Source organism: Gossypium hirsutum, chromosome D05 (assembly GCF_007990345.1).
Source record: "Gossypium hirsutum isolate 1008001.06 chromosome D05, Gossypium_hirsutum_v2.1, whole genome shotgun sequence".
In the NCBI taxonomy this organism is placed as follows: Eukaryota; Viridiplantae; Streptophyta; class Magnoliopsida; order Malvales; family Malvaceae; genus Gossypium; species Gossypium hirsutum.
In genome coordinates this window covers 20,058,523-20,081,635 of record NC_053441.1, presented here as the reverse complement: position 1 = coordinate 20,081,635, position 23,113 = coordinate 20,058,523, and the positions used below count along the sequence as shown (strand labels likewise).

Here is a 23,113-nt window from a genome sequence, read left to right as displayed (position 1 = left end):
TAAAATATTTGTTCTTTTTCAGTTTTCTTCAAATATAGCCTTCTATTTACAGGAAAAGAAACCAAAACATGTAATCAAATTTCACCAAACAAGAATAAAAAAGCAGAAAGAGTGTAAAACAAAAAGGATAAAAGTTCGTTGGCACTATATTTATTAGTGTAAGAAATTGCTCAAATATATAAAGCTCCTCAACGAACGACCCCTAATTTTAAAGCCAAGCCCAGTTTGCATTGATGGGCCCTACGTTCAGACTTAAAGACGTTATTATTTATTTAATAAAAAATAATCACGTGACTCAACCCCTCTCTCTCTCATCGAACAAATTTGAATTCGGACCTGAGCGCCTTTTCTCAAATCCAGTTTATTTTTTCAAATGCTTAAAAAGTTTCCCCATTGGCCTCGATCGTTCAAATCCCCTGCCCCCTTTTTTGTCCCTTCCAAATTCAAATTTCAACGTCTCAGTAATCAAACCAAAAAAAAAAAAAGAAGGGAAATATCTCAAATCTCCTTCAGGTAATTCCATTGTCCTATCAAATTAATCTTTTCTGTTCGTATCTCTTATATTCTTCGTATAATCTCCTCAGCTTCATATAATCTCTTATATTCTTCGTATAATCTCCTATCAGATCTGATGTGTTGATTTTGAGTGATTCAAAAGATGATTTGATAGTTTATTCTTAAAGGTTTTCGTGGCATTGTTTTCAGATTTGGATCGCATTACATTAAGAGATGGATAACTCGGAATCCGTGAGAGTCGCCGTTAATATTCGGCCGTTGATTACCACAGAGCTTCTCAATGGATGTACGGATTGCATCACTGTCGTTCCCGGCGAACCTCAGGTATTATTAATCTGTAACATTTATCTCGTGAATTTGAAATGAATATGGATGTTTGGAGTCTTATCATGATGAAGATTTGTTTTTATTTCTTTTTTATCCATACACTTATAGGTTCACATTGGATCACATGCTTTTACCTATGATTATGTTTATGGTGGAGCGGGATCGCCTTCTTCAGCAATTTTTGATGATTGCGTTGCTCCATTGGTTGATGCACTTTTTCATGGTTATAATGCTACTGCACTTGCATATGGTCAGGTTAGTTTCATCTTGTTACAGTCGGTGCTTTATTATTACTGTTAGTTTTCTTTTCTCCATTACATTTTATAATTGACTGACAATAGTGTTGTATTTCGGGGGGTTTTTAGACGGGTTCTGGTAAAACTTATACTATGGGAACCAACTACACTGGAGAAGGAAGTAATGGTGGGATTATACCCAAAGTAATGGAAACTATGTTTAAAAGAGTCGAGGCAACCAAGCACTCCACGGAAATTTTGATTAGAGTATCATTTATTGAGGTAATTGGATAAAATAATTCTTCTACTTGTTTTTTCTTAGTGATCTGTTAATTTGCTTATATGTGATCTTTGAATTTGACAGATATTTAAAGAAGAAGTGTTCGATTTACTTGACTCAAATTCAGCTACTTTGTCTAAAGCTGAAGGGGCGCCTTTTTCCAAGCCTACAGCTCCTGGAAGACTTCCGATACAAATTAGAGAAACAGTGAACGGAGGAATAACACTTGCTGGAGTGACTGAGGCAGAAGTTCGGACAAAAGAAGAGATGGCATCATACTTGTCACGAGGTTCTTTATCTCGTGCAACAGGAAGTACCAACATGAATAGTCAGTCAAGGTGAACGTCATAAAGCTATATCTTTCAGCAGCCTTTACCTTTCTTTTTTCTTACCAGGAATAGTTTTCTGTTTGATTTAAAATAATTTGCTTCTTTGCAAATTAGCATTTTTTCTCTTTTTTAAATAACAAATTATATGAACATGTTCTAAAATTGTTTTTTGATAAGGATGGAATGATTATTTTGTTTACATGTTTTACATAATCATATATCGTTTTTCTTTATGAAATAATGAAAGGTATGAAGTTCTGCAATTGGCTTTTTATCTTGCTTTACTTAATTCTTAGATAAGGATAGAATGATTATTTTGTATACATGTTTTACATAATCATATATCAATTTAATTCCATTATATTTTGTAAATTTGTTCTCATGTCAAGTTCATTGTTCATTATATTGTTTCTAGTCGCTCACATGCCATCTTTACAATAACCCTGGAGCAAAAAAAGATTGCTAGTTGCCCAAATGGGGTAAATGATGATATTAGTGATGACATCTTATGTGCAAAGCTTCATTTAGTGGACCTTGCTGGCTCAGAACGTGCAAAAAGAACAGGCGCTGATGGCATGCGCTTTAAAGAAGGTATCTCTGATTTTCCATTTTCCAAAGCTTCATGTATTAAAACAGCGATAGGATCTATCAGTAAGTATTGGAATGAACTTTGTGCTTGTTATCTAAAACTTTGACATTTTGTTTTTTCAGGCATTCATATCAATAAAGGTTTACTAGCTCTAGGGAATGTCATTAGTGCCTTGGGTGATGAGAAGAAGAGGAAAGAAGGGGGACATGTCCCGTATCGTGATAGCAAGCTGACACGCTTGTTGCAGGCATGTTCCATTTGTTATTCTAATTTCAGCAATTTGTTTCAAATGGTGATATATCTGGTTGCGTGTGTATAATCATTCAAACTAGTTGTTTTAATTGGATCGTTTCACTTTTTTGAAGTAGACTGTCTTTTCAGAAAAATTGGACAACATAAATCAATTTGTTATCAGTCAATTCAATTAATCTTTAGGTTTAATGCATTGAAATGTTCAATAAATCTGTAACGCTTAGACTTTTGTTAAGCAACAAGCAATTGGGGAGTAAGCTCATTCTACTTAGAGTACATTTTATACATTAACAACTGACAACATTGATGACTAGAAAATTGGTATTTGTATATCAAGCAAAAGACGAACACATTCAGTTTTCTTCTATAAGACTACCACTTGGATGTCGTGACTTTTGTGTTTCCTTGGATCTGGAATGTGATTAGTCTTGAGATGTATGGCTATAATTCTCCTTTTTTTAACTAAATTCTCTCTCTCTCTCTCTCACTCCGTGTGTGTGTGTGTGCATGTGTGTGTCTGTGTCTGTGTGTGTATTATAGATGTCCTTAACTGAAACTACCTACTCCAGAAAGAAATTTTACATTTGCTGATGGAAATTTAAATTCACAGGATTCACTTGGTGGAAATAGCAAAACGGTGATGATTGGTATGCAGTTAGATATTTTAGAGCGTTAAATAGTTGGCATTATTGTTATATGCTAGTACCAGGTTTTTGCTTTGAATTTCTTTACTTCGTTAAGTATTGTTTCTTTCTACATGTGATTGCAGCTTGTGTTAGCCCGGCTGATACCAATGCTGAAGAAACCCTAAATACTTTGAAGTATGCCAATCGTGCTCGAAACATTCAGAATAAGGCAGTTGTAAGTACTAGTGTTTACGTGCTTTCCAGAAGAAAACCTCTTTTATTGGTTTTATAAGTCTCATTTTGACTATCTCATCACTATACTTGATCAGATAAACCGTGATCCAATGGCAGCTCAGTTGCAAAGAATGCGGAGCCAAATTGAGCAATTGCAAGCTGAGCTTTTGTTTTATCGTGGTGATGGCCAAGCACCATTTGATGAACTTCAGGTTATATCATATAGAAATTGAAAATACTTCTATTGACTTTCTTAACCTAGTTGCTTAAAGTAAGTTTCTTGGTTTCTAGATTCTCAAGCACAAGGTATCTTTACTTGAAGCTAGCAATTCAGAGCTACAACGAGAGCTTCAAGAACGTAGGCTCACTAGTGAACAATTAGCCCAGCGTGCACTTGATGCTCAGGTGTCTTTCTGTTTTCTTTTTTGTTTTCAAATGTATACTGGTCAAATGCACTATTAAATATCATGCATATTTAATATTTCAGGTTGAGAAAGACAAACTAATAATGCAAATTGAATCTGTTCGTAATGGTAAATCATGGGAGGAAGTTGACTCTAATCAGAATCAGGTAACGTCTTTGCCTAGCTATTAAATCTAGCGGTTGAGGAACCTAATCTTGGTTGACATGTGTATTTGCATTATTGCAGGATCTTAATTTAATGAAAACTTATGTGTTGAAAATTCAAGAGTTAGAAGGAGAATTGATACGCTTGAAAAGCGTAAATAGCTCAAAGCGTAGCCGGTTTTCTGACTGTGTCGATTTCGATGATGATGGAACCTCAAAAAATTCATTATTTTCTTCTGAAAATGGTTATTTATCTTCAGGTATATTAGCGAAGTAGCGACCTTGCTGCTAACTATTCATTAATTCTGTTGATGCTCACTTCATTTGTTTGTTAAAAATTTTCTACCTGTTCGTTACAAGATGTTCCAAGTGTTATTACATATTTGAAAAGCAAATAAATAGTATAGTCCCCCTCGAAAGTTTTTCTTTCTTCCTTGTCATTTTCTTTTCTCACGTCTAAATGGTTTGTCTTATCCCTTGAATTTAATGGTTTTATCCATTCACATAACTGATTACTATAAGAAGCCTCAGTAAGGATTAACCTTGATGATTCTGAAGCATCAATGTGCATCTTGTCATATTGATATTCTAGTGGTTATTGGGCACATATTTAGTTGGAGAATGTAATCTCTTCTACGAGACATATCATTTAAGCATTTTATATCATATAAGTTCTTCCCTGCTGCTCTTCCAATCTATTTCCAACTTCTGACGATGAGCATACCACGGCTCTAATGCAGATAAGAATAATTCTTTCTTCCTGTGCAGATGAGATTGAGGATAATCAAGCGGAACTTGAACATACATCCCTCCAAGAAAAATTGGACAAAGAACTTAAGGAGTTGGACAAAAGACTTGAACAGAAAGAGGTACGCGTGGCTTGGATTATTAACCAAAGATTTGGTACTAGTAATCGTAAATATTCAAGAATATCAGTCGGTACATTTCTTTTCTTTTCTTTTTTTGGCTTCCTCAAAACCATCAGTATTTCCCTAACATCTTTCTATTTCTTCAAGGCTGAAATGAAGCGTTTTGCAAATTTTGACACCTCAGTTCTTAAACAACATTATGAGAAGAAAGTTAATGAGTTGGAACAAGAGAAAAGGGCTTTGCAGGTTAGTCCCCTATTGAAAGTTATTGTGTTACTTTTTGATTAGGGTCATCCTATAATATCAATTCCTTTTGTTTCTATTTGTCAATCGACAGAGAGAAATTGAGGACCTCAGACACAATCTTGCCGATATTTCTTCTACTTCTGATGATGGTGCTCAAAAGTTAAAGGAAGAATACCTTCAGAAGTTGACTGCCCTTGAGGCACAGGTGAGTTTTGGATTTATTTCTCCCTGTTAGCAGCAGCTGTCAGTTTCTAGATTAATGTTCTGCTTTGCAGGTTGCCGAGTTGAAGAGGAAGCAAGATGCACAAGCTCAACTTTTAAGACAGAAACAAAAAAGTGATGAAGCAGCAAGGAGACTTCAGGATGAGATTCACAGAATCAAATCTCAGAAGGTAAATCCCAATCCCCATGCTCTCCAATTTTAATCTTAAAAACTCAAATTGTTTCTGCAAAATAGGGATAAGATTCTTGCAACCAATACCAATGCAAATGTACATTTTTAGGTTCAATTACAACATAAGATCAAGCAAGAATCTGAGCAGTTCAGGTTATGGAAGCAATCACGAGAGAAAGAGGTTCTTCAGGTACTTGCAGATATGATATAATGCATATTTAATTTATGGTTATGTTATGTGATAGATGTTTCTAATTTGAATAGATCTTACGTTTGAACCGTAGTGCTCCTCTTGCACCATAATATAATATATATATATAATAGGAGCTGCTTTCAAAAGCTAAAGGGAATGTGGTTGCTACTTTTTCCCAAGGCTTACGGTTATCACTAAGTAGAAATTTAGTGTTATTACTCTCTTTTTTTTTAAATTTAGGGAGTTCTATAATTTAGATAATTATAGCAACAGTTTTTTAAAATTATTTTTTAACTATAAGTTTTCTCTTTTTCTTAATAACTAGCTTAAGAAAGAGGGAAGGAGAAATGAGTATGAGATGCACAAGCTCTTAGCTTTGAACCAGAGGCAAAAGATGGTAAGATATATTTTCCACATGGAAAGTCTTTTGATCATTCTAATTCTAGTGAACTTATCTCACACTTTGCATATATGGTGTTAGGTTTTGCAAAGAAAGAGTGAAGAAGCTGCTATGGCTACAAAAAGGCTAAAAGAGCTTCTAGAATCTCGAAAGACTTCCTCACGTGAAGCTTCCAGTTAGGATCTTTTTTATTTCTTTGCAGTTTATTTTTGTGAGTACAACTCAATGACAATAAATGTTTCACATGCAGGTGCTGGAAATGGCAATGGTCCTGGAATTCAGGTATATAACTGGTAACAGATTCGATTGTATTTATAACTAGAAATGGCTCTCTTTTTTATATAATAAGCTTTTCTTCTTTTGTAGGCAATAATGCAGACAATTGAGCATGAACTTGAGGTGACAGTGCGTGTACATGAAGTACGTTCCGAGTATGAAAGACAAATGGAAGAGTGAGTTCTCTTGATGACCGGGAAAGTTTGTTTAGATAAAGGCATTCGGGTTTGGTATATATTAATTTCTGTAACATAAGATTCCAACTAGGAAGTGGAATCTTTCTTTTGGCACTCTTATTAGAATGTTGTTAAATCTATTAAAATAATGTTTTGTATGTACTATAGGAGGGGGAAGATGGCCAAGGAGGTTGCAAGACTGAAGGAAGAAGCTGAGATACTTAGGCGTGGTGATTTAAGGTTAGAACTTTTGCTTTAGTATATGCTCTTCATAATTTGAATAGTTTTCTTGTTTTTCTCCATACAAGTAAACCCATGGTCAAATACTGACTTTATGCTACCAAATGCAGAGATCATCCCGAGACAATGTCTCCTGGTGCAAGAAACTCAAGGATTTTCGCTCTAGAAAACATGCTTGCTGCTACGTCTAGCACTTTGGTCTCTATGGCCTCACAACTATCCGAAGCTGAAGAGCGTGAACGTGTTTTTAGTGGAAGAGGGCGTTGGAATCATGTCCGCTCTCTTGCTGATGCAAAAAATATTATGAATTATCTATTCAATTTAGCATCAACCTCAAGGTAATGCATCTTTCCAAGTAGAACACTTGCATGCTAATCTTTCCATTTCCAATTCTTCAACTAATTATTTTGCTGCAACCTTTTGCTTTTGTTATCACGATTGTTAACATGGGTTTTGATGTTCTTTCTTTCAAGGTGCTCATTGCGAGATAAGGAAGTTAATTGCAGAGAAAAAGACGCTGAAATAAGAGATCTAAAGGAAAAGGTGGTGAAACTTAGTAGTTTGGCTAGACAACTGGAGGTACAAAAAGCCGATCTTGTTCATCAACTGAAAGTGATGGTTAGTAATTTATTATCGGTGTTCAAGCTATAACTTCAAGGGGAATGTATCATTTGATACATGTTTATCTTCTCGATTCCCTTTCTATGAATTTATGGATTCCCTTTTCTATGATCTTGATTCTTATTTTGTGTGATCTTGCAGCAGAATGTAACCGCTAAGCATTCCATGAAAGGAAGCATGGATTATTCTGGCATCCCTGACTTCAATGGCGGTAGACATAAGTATGAGTTGCGAAAGCCGGTGGGTGCCACTCCTTTCCTCTATAACTTTCTATTGCCATTTGCTTGATACTTATTGTAGAACTATTGTTACAGGAATATCGAAGCTCTATGATCTTCACAGAGGACATGGATATATCTGAATCTGAACATTCAGATATAGATGCACTTGATGATGACGATGATGACGACTGGGTGCAGTCGGACAAAAAGCAAATAAGGAGACGAGCTTCTAAATCTAGGACTTCGAGTTTGGGAGTTCATCAACCAGATACCAATGGCTCAGAAAACAATAAGGGATGTACTGATGAGGTTATTGAGAAAAATGATGGGATATGCTGCACTTGCAGCCACAAGTCTTCATGCAAAACATCGAAATGCCAATGTAGAGCAAATGGAAGTTCTTGTCGACAGTCATGCGGTTGTACATCAATCAAATGTTCCAATAGAGAAGCAGAAGCAAACAGTGCAAATGATGCTGGAACTAACGAAGCGAACAACCTCGTTGCTCAAGGCGCTATGCTGCTCCAGAATGCATTCGGGAGTGAGAAAACAGCTGAAACAAATGATGACTTCACTACAAAGCGGAAAGCACTTTCTGATATTGGAAACACAATGGTATCATTTCTAGTCTTCTATGATAAAAACATACGCATCATCGTTTAGCTATGTTACATCGATTTTTCATTTCTTGTATTCAGGTCCAACACCCTTGAACATACATACCAGTGTCTCAACACACCTGAGTCTTAAGTAACATAGTTGTTTATGTATAATTATCTCATTTTAGTGAGTTGCTTATTTTCTCGACAGCCTAAACCCGATGTACCGAAGCCTAATCGGAGGAAAAAATGGGGGAAATCAATGATTCAGCTGGTTCCTGTTGCTCCACCAGCTTCAGAGCCAGAGAATGTTGCAGCAGCTGATAATCCAGAAAAAATTGAACCTCCCAAAGAACCAGACAATTCGTGTCCAAGTGAATCAGATACCATTCTATTGAAGTTACCAAGAGCAATGCGATCAAATGGCAGCAAATTACTGAGAGAAAGAAATGCTGAGGATGAATCCACCAACACCACCAAGGAACCACCTGCCCTTGTTCCTACCAGTCCTGTTAGACCAACAAGAACCTCGGAAGAGAAAGAGAACTGCCGCCGTTAAAAAAGTATTCACCACTACACTGTCATTAACCGGCTTTGTGAATTTGCGATGCATATCATTTCCATGAAAATGCATTTATTTTGTTTCTTGTTGGAATTTTTTATTATTTTGGGGTTCAATTCTTATGGTCCGTGTACAAGAAAGGATCCAACGTGTAAAGTTGGAATCCTTGAAATGTGTTGATTAATTTGACGTTGTTCACAGTTAAAAAAGACAGATGAAATTGCTGAGGAGTTAAAATCTTGATTGCGAAATAACTTTGTGTGCACGAAAAGTTTCTTTTTTAATGGAAATCTTCAGATCTGAATCAACTATTTAATTAAATTTAATGTTATATTAATTTTACCACTACATTCATTTAACAATTTTGATTTAGTGTATTAATATCAGCTTGTATCTATATTAATATTATGCTAAATATAAAATATTTCACTTAAATTTTAATTTAATTGTAAAATTATCAAAAGCTCGTACTTCTATAAAATGAATAAATACTATTTTGACATGAAACTTGAATATAAACTATCAGTATAATAATTTTATCAATTCAACTTAAATCATATTTAACTTTTATTATAAATTTTTACATAAATTTTCACTTATATAATGAGTATACTACCATATGTAGATCAAGTTATATTTTTATGAAATTACCAAAATACTCTATCATATGTAGATCAAGTTATATTTTTATGTTTTTTTGTCTTTTTATATAATAAATCAATTAAAATTTAAACTTAGGGTCCGTTTGATTACCAGTAAAATGTTTTCCGTAAAATGATTTCTGGAAAATATTTTACTTTTCTGTAAAATGATTTACTGGAAAATATTTTCTGATATTTGATTGAATCTGTGTAAAATATTTTCTGCTGTTTGGTAGATTTCCTGAAAATATTTTCCGGAAAAGCTGTTTTTACATATATTAATATATATTAATAAATTTTTATATTTTAAATTATTTTTATATTGAAATAATTTATTTATAAATAATAAATCAAATTAAATATATAATAATACTCAATTATTAAAATATAAAAGCATTGCAAACTACTTCCAAAATTTACTAATTAGTAGTGAATCAATTATAGTGATCTCCTGATGAAATTACGCCCAGCATAAAAGCAATTACGAGAAAAGAATTCAATGCCAAAGTACAAGATAAATGGAACTAGTCATTACTTGGTTTGAGGTTAATGCTTGCAATAGAGGGATCAACACATTCGGTTGATAACTTTAAGAAATTGATTCGAGGTCAATTATTCTTCTGAATCATAAAATGGGAAAAAGAACAATAAAATTAATGATACTGAGACAATAAAAATTATAACAGATAGAAGATCGTTGATCTTGGTCTTCCAGATGTCGATGTTTGCACCAAAGATGCGGCAACTCTCATTAATAGCCCATTACCGCACAATTATACACAAAAGCACCTGCCTGTGCCTTGACAACAAGCACATTCCACTCTTGTCCATCCCTGTTTCCCTCCTCTGGATTCTAAGAATGCAGAACATTTACTCCATCATCATGCCCTCCATGACCTCCAGCTCCTATTACTAGTAAATTGTTTCCGCATGCTTTAAATGCCAGCCCCCAACCGTAGGAAGAGTCCGCCCTCACAGGTAGTCTCTTCACAACACTCCATGAGTTATTAACCTTATCATATTTCTTAACTTCATTAGTTTCTTGATTAGCAGAGTAAAGCTGATTATTTACAACAACAACTAAAGGAGGTTGTTAGGATCGTCCCGATTAAGCAACGAACAAGTAAAAATAGTAGAAGAAATTGAGAAGATGAACACACAAATTTAACGTGGAAAAACCCCTCAAAAGAGGATAAAAAACCACGGGCAAAGATAATTTTACTATAATGGCAAAAGAATGAAGAGTACAAAAGATGGAGATAAAAACTAAACCCCGAAAACCCGAAAAACAAAGAACCCTCAAACGTAAACACAAAATTCTCTGAATGTGTTATGAGTTCTAATCTAATGGGTGTCTCTTAATTCTAAGATTGTAAAGGAGCCTATTTATAGGCTAAATTAGTAAGTCAAATAAACTATACTAATAAATGCTAAATATATTATACTAATAAATACTAAATCTTCTAGAAAGAAAATATATTTTTGTTTAACTTGACTTGCAAGCAATCTCTTAGAATTTGGGTCACACAATTCTAACAATCTCCACCTTAACACGAATTCTTTCAATGCCATCTTTGCCAAAACCCGCCACGGGTCTATCTTGAACTATGCAGGGAATTAACTGAGTCGAATCTATGCTTAGAAGCTGGAAGACTTCTAGCCTTCGACTTGTGCACTGCCAAATCAAAACTAACCCGGGTCTGATTTTCACGAATACAGTGCCCTAACTTTTCAAAACCTGCATCCAAAAGAGAACCTCTCTTCAACGAAACGGTCATACCTTTTTCCCTCCTATGATCAAGTTGCCTCCGCTTCAAATGAGTTGACTTTGACTCCGTAACGGACGAGGGACGTCCGATTTCACCGGTCACTGTAGAACCTTCCAGAATATAAAGACTGCCGGTTATTTTACCTTTTAACAAAACGAGAGCTCCACGAGATACTTTAATGTCGCTCGACTCGATGTTGATTCTGCATCCTTTCAAGTCTAAAATACTCAAGGAGATGAGATTCTTTCGTAAATCAGGTACATACCTGACATCTGAGAGTGTCCTAATCGTCCCATCGTGTATCCTAATTTTAACAGTACCAATACAGATTATTTTACTAGATGAATCGTTTCCCATGTGCACAACTCCACCTTCAACTGAACTGTATGTGGAGAACCATTCTCTATTGGGACACATGTGGAAAGAACATCCTGAATCTAGGATCCACTCAGACGTAAGCTTGGAGTTATCGCTCGTTGACGCTAACAAGAAATCATCACCGCCTTCATCGACCAAATTAGCACCAGCTACATCTTCCTCGTTACTCTCAGCAGCTCTTTTATTTCGCAGTTTATAACAATCTGCTTTGACGTGACCTAACTTTTTGCAATAGCGACACCTTTTGTCTCGTTTCTTTTATGCTACCAAAACGGAAGCTTGTCTATCTGCTTTGCTATTCAAATCAAACTCATTGTCGAGTTTGTCTCTACTCAACAAATGACCCTTCACATCTTTGAACGAGAGTTTGTCTCTGCCATAAATCAGGGTCTCCCTGAAAGACTTGTATGAAGAGGGTAAAGAGCACAATAATAGCATAGCTTGATCTTCATCGTCAATATGAACCTCAACGTTCTTTAAATCATTTAAAAGAGTAATGAATTGACTAATGTGATCTTTAAGAAGCTCACCTTCGTTCATGCGAAACGTAAATAGACGTTGTTTCAACACTAAACGGTTAGCCAGAGACTTAGTCGCATAAAGAGTTTCTAACCTTTTCCACAAGGCGAATGAGGTCTTCTCCATCAATACCTCCTGCAATACTGTATTCGCGAGGCACAACTGGATTGCAGACAAGGCCTTTTCATCAAGCTCTTCCCATTCTGTTTAATTTAGATTCTCAGGCTTTTTCCCTGTAACAACCTTTTTCAAGCCATTTTGAACTAGAATTGCCATCATCCGAACTTGCCACAGATTGAAATTTGTCTCACCATCGAACTTCTCAATTTCAAACCTTGTTGCTGCCATCTCTGACCGGGCTGATCTATGAAAGTTAAACTAGCTCTGATACCACTTGTTAGGATCGTCCCGATTAAGCAACGAACAAGTAAAAATAGTAGAAGAAATTGAGAAGATGAAAACACAAATTTAACGTGGAAAAACCCCTCAAAAGAGGATAAAAAACCACGGGCAAAGATAATTTTACTATAATGGCAAAAGAATGAAGAGTACAAAAGATGGAGATAAAAACTAAACCCCGAAAACCCGAAAAACAAAGAACCCTCAAACGTAAACACAAAATTCTCTGAATGTGTTATGAGTTCTAATCTAATGGGTGTCTCTTAATTCTAAGATTGTAAAGGAGCCTATTTATAGGCTAAATTAGTAAGTCAAATAAACTATACTAATAAATGCTAAATATATTATACTAATAAATACTAAATCTTCTAGAAAGAAAATATATTTTTGTTTAACTTGACTTGCAAGCAATCTCTTAGAATTTGGGTCACACAATTCTAACAATCTCCACCTTAACACGAATTCTTTCAATGCCATCTTTGCCAAAACCCGCCACGGGTCTATCTTGAACTATGCAGGGAATTAACTGAGTCGAATCTATGCTTAGAAGCTGGAAGACTTCTAGCCTTCGACTTGTGCACTGCCAAATCAAAACTAACCCGGGTCTGATTTTCACGAATACAGTGCCCTAACTTTTCAAAACCTGCATCCAAAAGAGAACCTCTCTTCAACGAAACGGTCATACCTTTTTCCCTCCTATGATCAAGTTGCCTCCGCTTCAAATGAGTTGACTTTGACTCCGTAACGGACGAGGGACGTCCGATTTCACCGGTCACTGTAGAACCTTCCAGAATATAAAGACTGCCGGTTATTTTACCTTTTAACAAAACGAGAGCTCCACGAGATACTTTAATGTCGCTCGACTCGATGTTGATTCTGCATCCTTTCAAGTCTAAAATACTCAAGGAGATGAGATTCTTTCGTAAATCAGGTACATACCTGACATCTGAGAGTGTCCTAATCGTCCCATCGTGTATCCTAATTTTAACAGTACCAATACAGATTATTTTACTAGATGAATCGTTTCCCATGTGCACAACTCCACCTTCAACTGAACTGTATGTGGAGAACCATTCTCTATTGGGACACATGTGGAAAGAACATCCTGAATCTAGGATCCACTCAGACGTAAGCTTGGAGTTATCGCTCGTTGACGCTAACAAGAAATCATCACCGCCTTCATCGACCAAATTAGCACCAGCTACATCTTCCTCGTTACTCTCAGCAGCTCTTTTATTTCGCAGTTTATAACAATCTGCTTTGACGTGACCTAACTTTTTGCAATAGCGACACCTTTTGTCTCGTTTCTTTTATGCTACCAAAACGGAAGCTTGTCTATCTGCTTTGCTATTCAAATCAAACTCATTGTCGAGTTTGTCTCTACTCAACAAATGACCCTTCACATCTTTGAACGAGAGTTTGTCTCTGCCATAAATCAGGGTCTCCCTGAAAGACTTGTATGAAGAGGGTAAAGAGCACAATAATAGCATAGCTTGATCTTCATCGTCAATATGAACCTCAACGTTCTTTAAATCATTTAAAAGAGTAATGAATTGACTAATGTGATCTTTAAGAAGCTCACCTTCGTTCATGCGAAACGTAAATAGACGTTGTTTCAACACTAAACGGTTAGCCAGAGACTTAGTCGCATAAAGAGTTTCTAACCTTTTCCACAAGGCGAATGAGGTCTTCTCCATCAATACCTCCTGCAATACTGTATTCGCGAGGCACAACTGGATTGCAGACAAGGCCTTTTCATCAAGCTCTTCCCATTCTGTTTAATTTAGATTCTCAGGCTTTTTCCCTGTAACAACCTTTTTCAAGCCATTTTGAACTAGAATTGCCATCATCCGAACTTGCCACAGATTGAAATTTGTCTCACCATCGAACTTCTCAATTTCAAACCTTGTTGCTGCCATCTCTGACCGGGCTGATCTATGAAAGTTAAACTAGCTCTGATACCACTTGTTAGGATCGTCCCGATTAAGCAACGAACAAGTAAAATAGTAGAAGAAATTGAGAAGATGAAAACACAAATTTAACGTGGAAAAACCCCTCAAAAGAGGATAAAAAACCACGGGCAAAGATAATTTTACTATAATGGCAAAAGAATGAAGAGTACAAAAGATGGAGATAAAAACTAAACCCCGAAAACCCGAAAAACAAAGAACCCTCAAACGTAAACACAAAATTCTCTGAATGTGTTATGAGTTCTAATCTAATGGGTGTCTCTTAATTCTAAGATTGTAAAGGAGCCTATTTATAGGCTAAATTAGTAAGTCAAATAAACTATACTAATAAATGCTAAATATATTATACTAATAAATACTAAATCTTCTAGAAAGAAAATATATTTTTGTTTAACTTGACTTGCAAGCAATCTCTTAGAATTTGGGTCACACAATTCTAACAATCTCCACCTTAACACGAATTCTTTCAATGCCATCTTTGCCAAAACCCGCCACGGGTCTATCTTGAACTATGCAGGGAATTAACTGAGTCGAATCTATGCTTAGAAGCTGGAAGACTTCTAGCCTTCGACTTGTGCACTGCCAAATCAAAACTAACCCGGGTCTGATTTTCACGAATACAGTGCCCTAACTTTTCAAAACCTGCATCCAAAAGAGAACCTCTCTTCAACGAAACGGTCATACCTTTTTCCCTCCTATGATCAAGTTGCCTCCGCTTCAAATGAGTTGACTTTGACTCCGTAACGGACGAGGGACGTCCGATTTCACCGGTCACTGTAGAACCTTCCAGAATATAAAGACTGCCGGTTATTTTACCTTTTAACAAAACGAGAGCTCCACGAGATACTTTAATGTCGCTCGACTCGATGTTGATTCTGCATCCTTTCAAGTCTAAAATACTCAAGGAGATGAGATTCTTTCGTAAATCAGGTACATACCTGACATCTGAGAGTGTCCTAATCGTCCCATCGTGTATCCTAATTTTAACAGTACCAATACAGATTATTTTACTAGATGAATCGTTTCCCATGTGCACAACTCCACCTTCAACTGAACTGTATGTGGAGAACCATTCTCTATTGGGACACATGTGGAAAGAACATCCTGAATCTAGGATCCACTCAGACGTAAGCTTGGAGTTATCGCTCGTTGACGCTAACAAGAAATCATCACCGCCTTCATCGACCAAATTAGCACCAGCTACATCTTCCTCGTTACTCTCAGCAGCTCTTTTATTTCGCAGTTTATAACAATCTGCTTTGACGTGACCTAACTTTTTGCAATAGCGACACCTTTTGTCTCGTTTCTTTTATGCTACCAAAACGGAAGCTTGTCTATCTGCTTTGCTATTCAAATCAAACTCATTGTCGAGTTTGTCTCTACTCAACAAATGACCCTTCACATCTTTGAACGAGAGTTTGTCTCTGCCATAAATCAGGGTCTCCCTGAAAGACTTGTATGAAGAGGGTAAAGAGCACAATAATAGCATAGCTTGATCTTCATCGTCAATATGAACCTCAACGTTCTTTAAATCATTTAAAAGAGTAATGAATTGACTAATGTGATCTTTAAGAAGCTCACCTTCGTTCATGCGAAACGTAAATAGACGTTGTTTCAACACTAAACGGTTAGCCAGAGACTTAGTCGCATAAAGAGTTTCTAACCTTTTCCACAAGGCGAATGAGGTCTTCTCCATCAATACCTCCTGCAATACTGTATTCGCGAGGCACAACTGGATTGCAGACAAGGCCTTTTCATCAAGCTCTTCCCATTCTGTTTAATTTAGATTCTCAGGCTTTTTCCCTGTAACAACCTTTTTCAAGCCATTTTGAACTAGAATTGCCATCATCCGAACTTGCCACAGATTGAAATTTGTCTCACCATCGAACTTCTCAATTTCAAACCTTGTTGCTGCCATCTCTGACCGGGCTGATCTATGAAAGTTAAACTAGCTCTGATACCACTTGTTAGGATCGTCCCGATTAAGCAACGAACAAGTAAAAATAGTAGAAGAAATTGAGAAGATGAAAACACAAATTTAACGTGGAAAAACCCCTCAAAAGAGGATAAAAAACCACGGGCAAAGATAATTTTACTATAATGGCAAAAGAATGAAGAGTACAAAAGATGGAGATAAAAACTAAACCCCGAAAACCCGAAAAACAAAGAACCCTCAAACGTAAACACAAAATTCTCTGAATGTGTTATGAGTTCTAATCTAATGGGTGTCTCTTAATTCTAAGATTGTAAAGGAGCCTATTTATAGGCTAAATTAGTAAGTCAAATAAACTATACTAATAAATGCTAAATATATTATACTAATAAATACTAAATCTTCTAGAAAGAAAATATATTTTTGTTTAACTTGACTTGCAAGCAATCTCTTAGAATTTGGGTCACACAATTCTAACAATCTCCACCTTAACACGAATTCTTTCAATGCCATCTTTGCCAAAACCCGCCACGGGTCTATCTTGAACTATGCAGGGAATTAACTGAGTCGAATCTATGCTTAGAAGCTGGAAGACTTCTAGCCTTCGACTTGTGCACTGCCAAATCAAAACTAACCCGGGTCTGATTTTCACGAATACAGTGCCCTAACTTTTCAAAACCTGCATCCAAAAGAGAACCTCTCTTCAACGAAACGGTCATACCTTTTTCCCTCCTATGATCAAGTTGCCTCCGCTTCAAATGAGTTGACTTTGACTCCGTAACGGACGAGGGACGTCCGATTTCACCGGTCACTGTAGAACCTTCCAGAATATAAAGACTGCCGGTTATTTTACCTTTTAACAAAACGAGAGCTCCACGAGATACTTTAATGTCGCTCGACTCGATGTTGATTCTGCATCCTTTCAAGTCTAAAATACTCAAGGAGATGAGATTCTTTCGTAAATCAGGTACATACCTGACATCTGAGAGTGTCCTAATCGTCCCATCGTGTATCCTAATTTTAACAGTACCAATACAGATTATTTTACTAGATGAATCGTTTCCCATGTGCACAACTCCACCTTCAACTGAACTGTATGTGGAGAACCATTCTCTATTGGGACACATGTGGAAAGAACATCCTGAATCTAGGATCCACTCAGACGTAAGCTTGGAGTTATCGCTCGTTGACGCTAACAAGAAATCATCACCGCCTTCATCGACCAAATTAGCACCAGCTACATCTTCCTCGTTACTCTCAGCAGCTCTTTTATTTCGCAGTTTATAACAATCTGCTTTGACGTGACCTAACTTTTTGCAATAGCGACACCTTTTGTCTCGTTTCTTTTATGCTACCAAAACGGAAGCTTGTCTATCTGCTTTGCTATTCAAATCAAACTCATTGTCGAGTTTGTCTCTACTCAACAAATGACCCTTCACATCTTTGAACGAGAGTTTGTCTCTGCCATAAATCAGGGTCTCCCTGAAAGACTTGTATGAAGAGGGTAAAGAGCACAATAATAGCATAGCTTGATCTTCATCGTCAATATGAACCTCAACGTTCTTTAAATCATTTAAAAGAGTAATGAATTGACTAATGTGATCTTTAAGAAGCTCACCTTCGTTCATGCGAAACGTAAATAGACGTTGTTTCAACACTAAACGGTTAGCCAGAGACTTAGTCGCATAAAGAGTTTCTAACCTTTTCCACAAGGCGAATGAGGTCTTCTCCATCAATACCTCCTGCAATACTGTATTCGCGAGGCACAACTGGATTGCAGACAAGGCCTTTTCATCAAGCTCTTCCCATTCTGTTTAATTTAGATTCTCAGGCTTTTTCCCTGTAACAACCTTTTTCAAGCCATTTTGAACTAGAATTGCCATCATCCGAACTTGCCACAGATTGAAATTTGTCTCACCATCGAACTTCTCAATTTCAAACCTTGTTGCTGCCATCTCTGACCGGGCTGATCTATGAAAGTTAAACTAGCTCTGATACCACTTGTTAGGATCGTCCCGATTAAGCAACGAACAAGTAAAAATAGTAGAAGAAATTGAGAAGATGAAAACACAAATTTAACGTGGAAAAACCCCTCAAAAGAGGATAAAAAACCACGGGCAAAGATAATTTTACTATAATGGCAAAAGAATGAAGAGTACAAAAGATGGAGATAAAAACTAAACCCCGAAAACCCGAAAAACAAAGAACCCTCAAACGTAAACACAAAATTCTCTGAATGTGTTATGAGTTCTAATCTAATGGGTGTCTCTTAATTCTAAGATTGTAAAGGAGCCTATTTATAGGCTAAATTAGTAAGTCAAATAAACTATACTAATAAATGCTAAATATATTATACTAATAAATACTAAATCTTCTAGAAAGAAAATATATTTTTGTTTAACTTGACTTGCAAGCAATCTCTTAGAATTTGGGTCACACAATTCTAACAATCTCCACCTTAACACGAATTCTTTCAATGCCATCTTTGCCAAAACCCGCCACGGGTCTATCTTGAACTATGCAGGGAATTAACTGAGTCGAATCTATGCTTAGAAGCTGGAAGACTTCTAGCCTTCGACTTGTGCACTGCCAAATCAAAACTAACCCGGGTCTGATTTTCACGAATACAGTGCCCTAACTTTTCAAAACCTGCATCCAAAAGAGAACCTCTCTTCAACGAAACGGTCATACCTTTTTCCCTCCTATGATCAAGTTGCCTCCGCTTCAAATGAGTTGACTTTGACTCCGTAACGGACGAGGGACGTCCGATTTCACCGGTCACTGTAGAACCTTCCAGAATATAAAGACTGCCGGTTATTTTACCTTTTAACAAAACGAGAGCTCCACGAGATACTTTAATGTCGCTCGACTCGATGTTGATTCTGCATCCTTTCAAGTCTAAAATACTCAAGGAGATGAGATTCTTTCGTAAATCAGGTACATACCTGACATCTGAGAGTGTCCTAATCGTCCCATCGTGTATCCTAATTTTAACAGTACCAATACAGATTATTTTACTAGATGAATCGTTTCCCATGTGCACAACTCCACCTTCAACTGAACTGTATGTGGAGAACCATTCTCTATTGGGACACATGTGGAAAGAACATCCTGAATCTAGGATCCACTCAGACGTAAGCTTGGAGTTATCGCTCGTTGACGCTAACAAGAAATCATCACCGCCTTCATCGACCAAATTAGCACCAGCTACATCTTCCTCGTTACTCTCAGCAGCTCTTTTATTTCGCAGTTTATAACAATCTGCTTTGACGTGACCTAACTTTTTGCAATAGCGACACCTTTTGTCTCGTTTCTTTTATGCTACCAAAACGGAAGCTTGTCTATCTGCTTTGCTATTCAAATCAAACTCATTGTCGAGTTTGTCTCTACTCAACAAATGACCCTTCACATCTTTGAACGAGAGTTTGTCTCTGCCATAAATCAGGGTCTCCCTGAAAGACTTGTATGAAGAGGGTAAAGAGCACAATAATAGCATAGCTTGATCTTCATCGTCAATATGAACCTCAACGTTCTTTAAATCATTTAAAAGAGTAATGAATTGACTAATGTGATCTTTAAGAAGCTCACCTTCGTTCATGCGAAACGTAAATAGACGTTGTTTCAACACTAAACGGTTAGCCAGAGACTTAGTCGCATAAAGAGTTTCTAACCTTTTCCACAAGGCGAATGAGGTCTTCTCCATCAATACCTCCTGCAATACTGTATTCGCGAGGCACAACTGGATTGCAGACAAGGCCTTTTCATCAAGCTCTTCCCATTCTGTTTAATTTAGATTCTCAGGCTTTTTCCCTGTAACAACCTTTTTCAAGCCATTTTGAACTAGAATTGCCATCATCCGAACTTGCCACAGATTGAAATTTGTCTCACCATCGAACTTCTCAATTTCAAACCTTGTTGCTGCCATCTCTGACCGGGCTGATCTATGAAAGTTAAACTAGCTCTGATACCACTTGTTAGGATCGTCCCGATTAAGCAACGAACAAGTAAAAATAGTAGAAGAAATTGAGAAGATGAAAACACAAATTTAACGTGGAAAAACCCCTCAAAAGAGGATAAAAAACCACGGGCAAAGATAATTTTACTATAATGGCAAAAGAATGAAGAGTACAAAAGATGGAGATAAAAACTAAACCCCGAAAACCCGAAAAACAAAGAACCCTCAAACGTAAACACAAAATTCTCTGAATGTGTTATGAGTTCTAATCTAATGGGTGTCTCTTAATTCTAAGATTGTAAAGGAGCCTATTTATAGGCTAAATTAGTAAGTCAAATAAACTATACTAATAAATACTAAATCTTCTAGAAAGAAAATATATTTTTGTTTAACTTGACTTGCAAGCAATCTCTTAGAATTTGGGTCACACAATTCTAACAGAGGTGAACGCATAGCAAGATGAAACGTACCTGCATCGCGACCAGGGTACATATTTTCTATCCTCCTCTATGACCTTGTCTCAATATTGTCTCTAGACCTCTGCCAAAAAATGCAATAAAATGTTCTTATAGTCTCGAGACAAAAGAGTAGAAGTGCAGAAAATAGAATTTCAAGATATGCTAATGGTCTCCTACATGCTCTTAAACATGTTCAACATGTTACCAACTCATTTCACAAACAATTGGCATATGAAAACGAGTCCAAAATATAAGATTTCAGACCAAATCATCAGGCAAATATTTGCAACATGTAATATATACTTAAAACATGTCAAAACCTTTACCAAAGTTCAACAAAGATATACATTAATAGAAATTTGACACTGAAACAAACTGAAGCAAATCAGTAATTTACAAAAACAAATACCATTATGCACCATTATATCTACAGTAGTTAATCAAATTCATGAATATCCAATATGCATTAATATTTCGTCAGTTTTTTCTTTCTTTCTAAAAGGATGGTCCCCCTTTGTGTTTTCACCCATTGATAAATGCTATACTTCTTCCTGCGGTCTTGACTCCTCCAACAGTATATACGTACATATACATGGCTCATATTATTACTATAATAAAAAACTGAAAGACATATGCATAATATATATAATTAAAGCACTTGTTTTTCTTACCAAAGTTGCAAGCCAAACTAACCAAATCAGGTCTTAGTTTAACCAAACTAACCTAGTACTTATTTCTGAAAAAGTAAAAAATTTTATGTCCATTTTGAAGAATAACCCCATCTAATTGAAACCACCAATTTTTTAAGCTGTAAACCCACAAAATTCCTACATCGTTTAACCATCAAAATTCCTACATCGTTGCAACCAATTACAATAGCTTATTCCATTAAAATAGTCATATAAAAAGGTATTTAATAATCAGCATAATGGCAGAGATCTTCTAGTAGTCAAACTTATTTTAACATTGAATTTTCTAAGGAAATTTGGATTGAACTAAAAGTCTTATTGGTATTTTTGATTGGTTTGTTTCTCAAGCATAAAGTCTTTATATATGAGCTGCTAACAATTTTTAATATTCAAGAAATAAAAGATCAAATCTCAAGCATAAAGTCTCTCTATTTGACATTTTTAAACAAAAACTTAACAGTAAGGATAATCACCTCAATACTTCTTTTTAATCCATTAACTCAATGCTAAAACTAAACCATGGAATCAATTATAATGCCAAGGAATAAAAGCATTAACAATTTATTCCAGTAAATAAGACCCACGGCATTCAGAATATCATAGTATATTTAAGGAAATATTAAGAACAACCTATATACCATTCCAACAACATTAGCAAAAAAATAGTTTATTGCTGAAAAAAAAAACCTTAGCTAAAAACTGAATCTTTGAAGGTAGAAATATAACAATGAGTTTATTTTGTTAAAAAAACTTGAAAGGAAATGTTGAGATTTTTATAGAGAAAATAGCAAGAAAATTAAAAGGGAAAGCTTCCCTTAGTGAAGAAGTGGGGGTCGAGTGGTGTAGGGAAGAAGAGGATGAGTTTTCATCCTTTTTCCGATTTCTGGAAAATCCAGCAAAAACCACCAATTTTAAGTTGTAAACTCATAAAATTCCTCCATGGTTTAACAATAAACAATAACCCCATTTCATTGATCCACTAGCAATTACTAAAAATCTAGCTTAAAAAGTCATAAATTATGAAAAAAAGGAAAAGAAAATTGATTTTGTTGATCATCATATCAGACTAAAGAGAAAGCGAAATTGAGCCAAAAAAAAACTTGAAGCTTTTGGGTGACTCACCGACAGATCTATGGAGCAGAAAGATGGAGAAGGAAGACGAAGCTGAGAGACAGAAATGGTGAGGCAGAGATGAGGAGGAGAGGCGGAAGCTTTGAGGAAGGGAGAACCACTGCTGCTTAGAAGAGAATGGAAAATGTCTTACGGCTTAGAAATTGGTAAGACATTTTCCGGAGGAATGGCTTTGATTTTACCGTGTTTCGGAAAATGTTTTCCTAAAGTAATTCATTTTCCCCCAAACAAACACCGGAAATTAAGTAAAATGTTTTCCGGAAAACATTTTACACCAAACAAACGCACCCTTAAAGCTTCATACTTAATAAACAATTAACTTTATCATTATAATCAAAACATCAATTGATTTTTATGTAAAATTTGGAAATATATTTATTAGAGTATCATAAGTTTAGTTCAAAGCTCCATACTAAATCGAGGGATAAGGATTGAAACTACTGTAGCAAGTATGTTATGCCAGGCTACTAGGTAGACACTGCCTTATAGCTACAACAATTAAATCAGAGGTTTATAA

At 36.0% G+C, this 23,113-nt stretch overlaps 1 protein-coding gene and 1 long non-coding RNA gene across 3 annotated transcripts; one reads left to right on the top strand and one right to left on the bottom strand.

The window, feature by feature from the left end:
- The first annotated feature begins 358 nt into the window (after positions 1–358).
- On the top strand, positions 359–8,984 carry LOC107913108 (kinesin-like protein KIN-4C). Of its 2 annotated transcripts, none has more exons than XM_016841568.2 (28): positions 359–513; positions 706–840; positions 952–1,098; positions 1,209–1,361; positions 1,444–1,697; positions 2,104–2,279; positions 2,400–2,524; positions 3,140–3,176; positions 3,299–3,390; positions 3,485–3,601; positions 3,681–3,794; positions 3,877–3,960; positions 4,040–4,217; positions 4,726–4,826; positions 4,974–5,072; positions 5,164–5,277; positions 5,348–5,464; positions 5,576–5,656; positions 5,985–6,056; positions 6,141–6,234; positions 6,310–6,341; positions 6,426–6,511; positions 6,680–6,751; positions 6,862–7,089; positions 7,225–7,369; positions 7,517–7,612; positions 7,687–8,208; positions 8,404–8,984. In XM_016841568.2, the coding sequence occupies exons 2-28, from the start codon at positions 730–732 to the stop codon at positions 8,749–8,751; spliced, it is 3,795 nt and encodes a 1,264-aa protein (XP_016697057.1). In that variant the 5' UTR covers positions 359–513; positions 706–729; the 3' UTR covers positions 8,752–8,984. The 2 variants fall into 2 exon arrangements, with proteins under 2 accessions (XP_016697057.1, XP_016697056.1); XM_016841567.2 differs by having other exon boundaries at positions 7,514–7,612.
- A 919-nt stretch (positions 8,985–9,903) lies between these two features.
- On the bottom strand, positions 9,904–23,076 carry LOC121217830 (uncharacterized). The gene is made up of 3 exons (XR_005914046.1): positions 22,588–23,076; positions 20,789–20,858; positions 9,904–10,407 (listed from the first exon to the last, which is right to left on the bottom strand). It is a non-coding gene; the product is annotated as an uncharacterized lncRNA (long non-coding RNA).
- Positions 23,077–23,113: the final 37 nt, after the last annotated feature.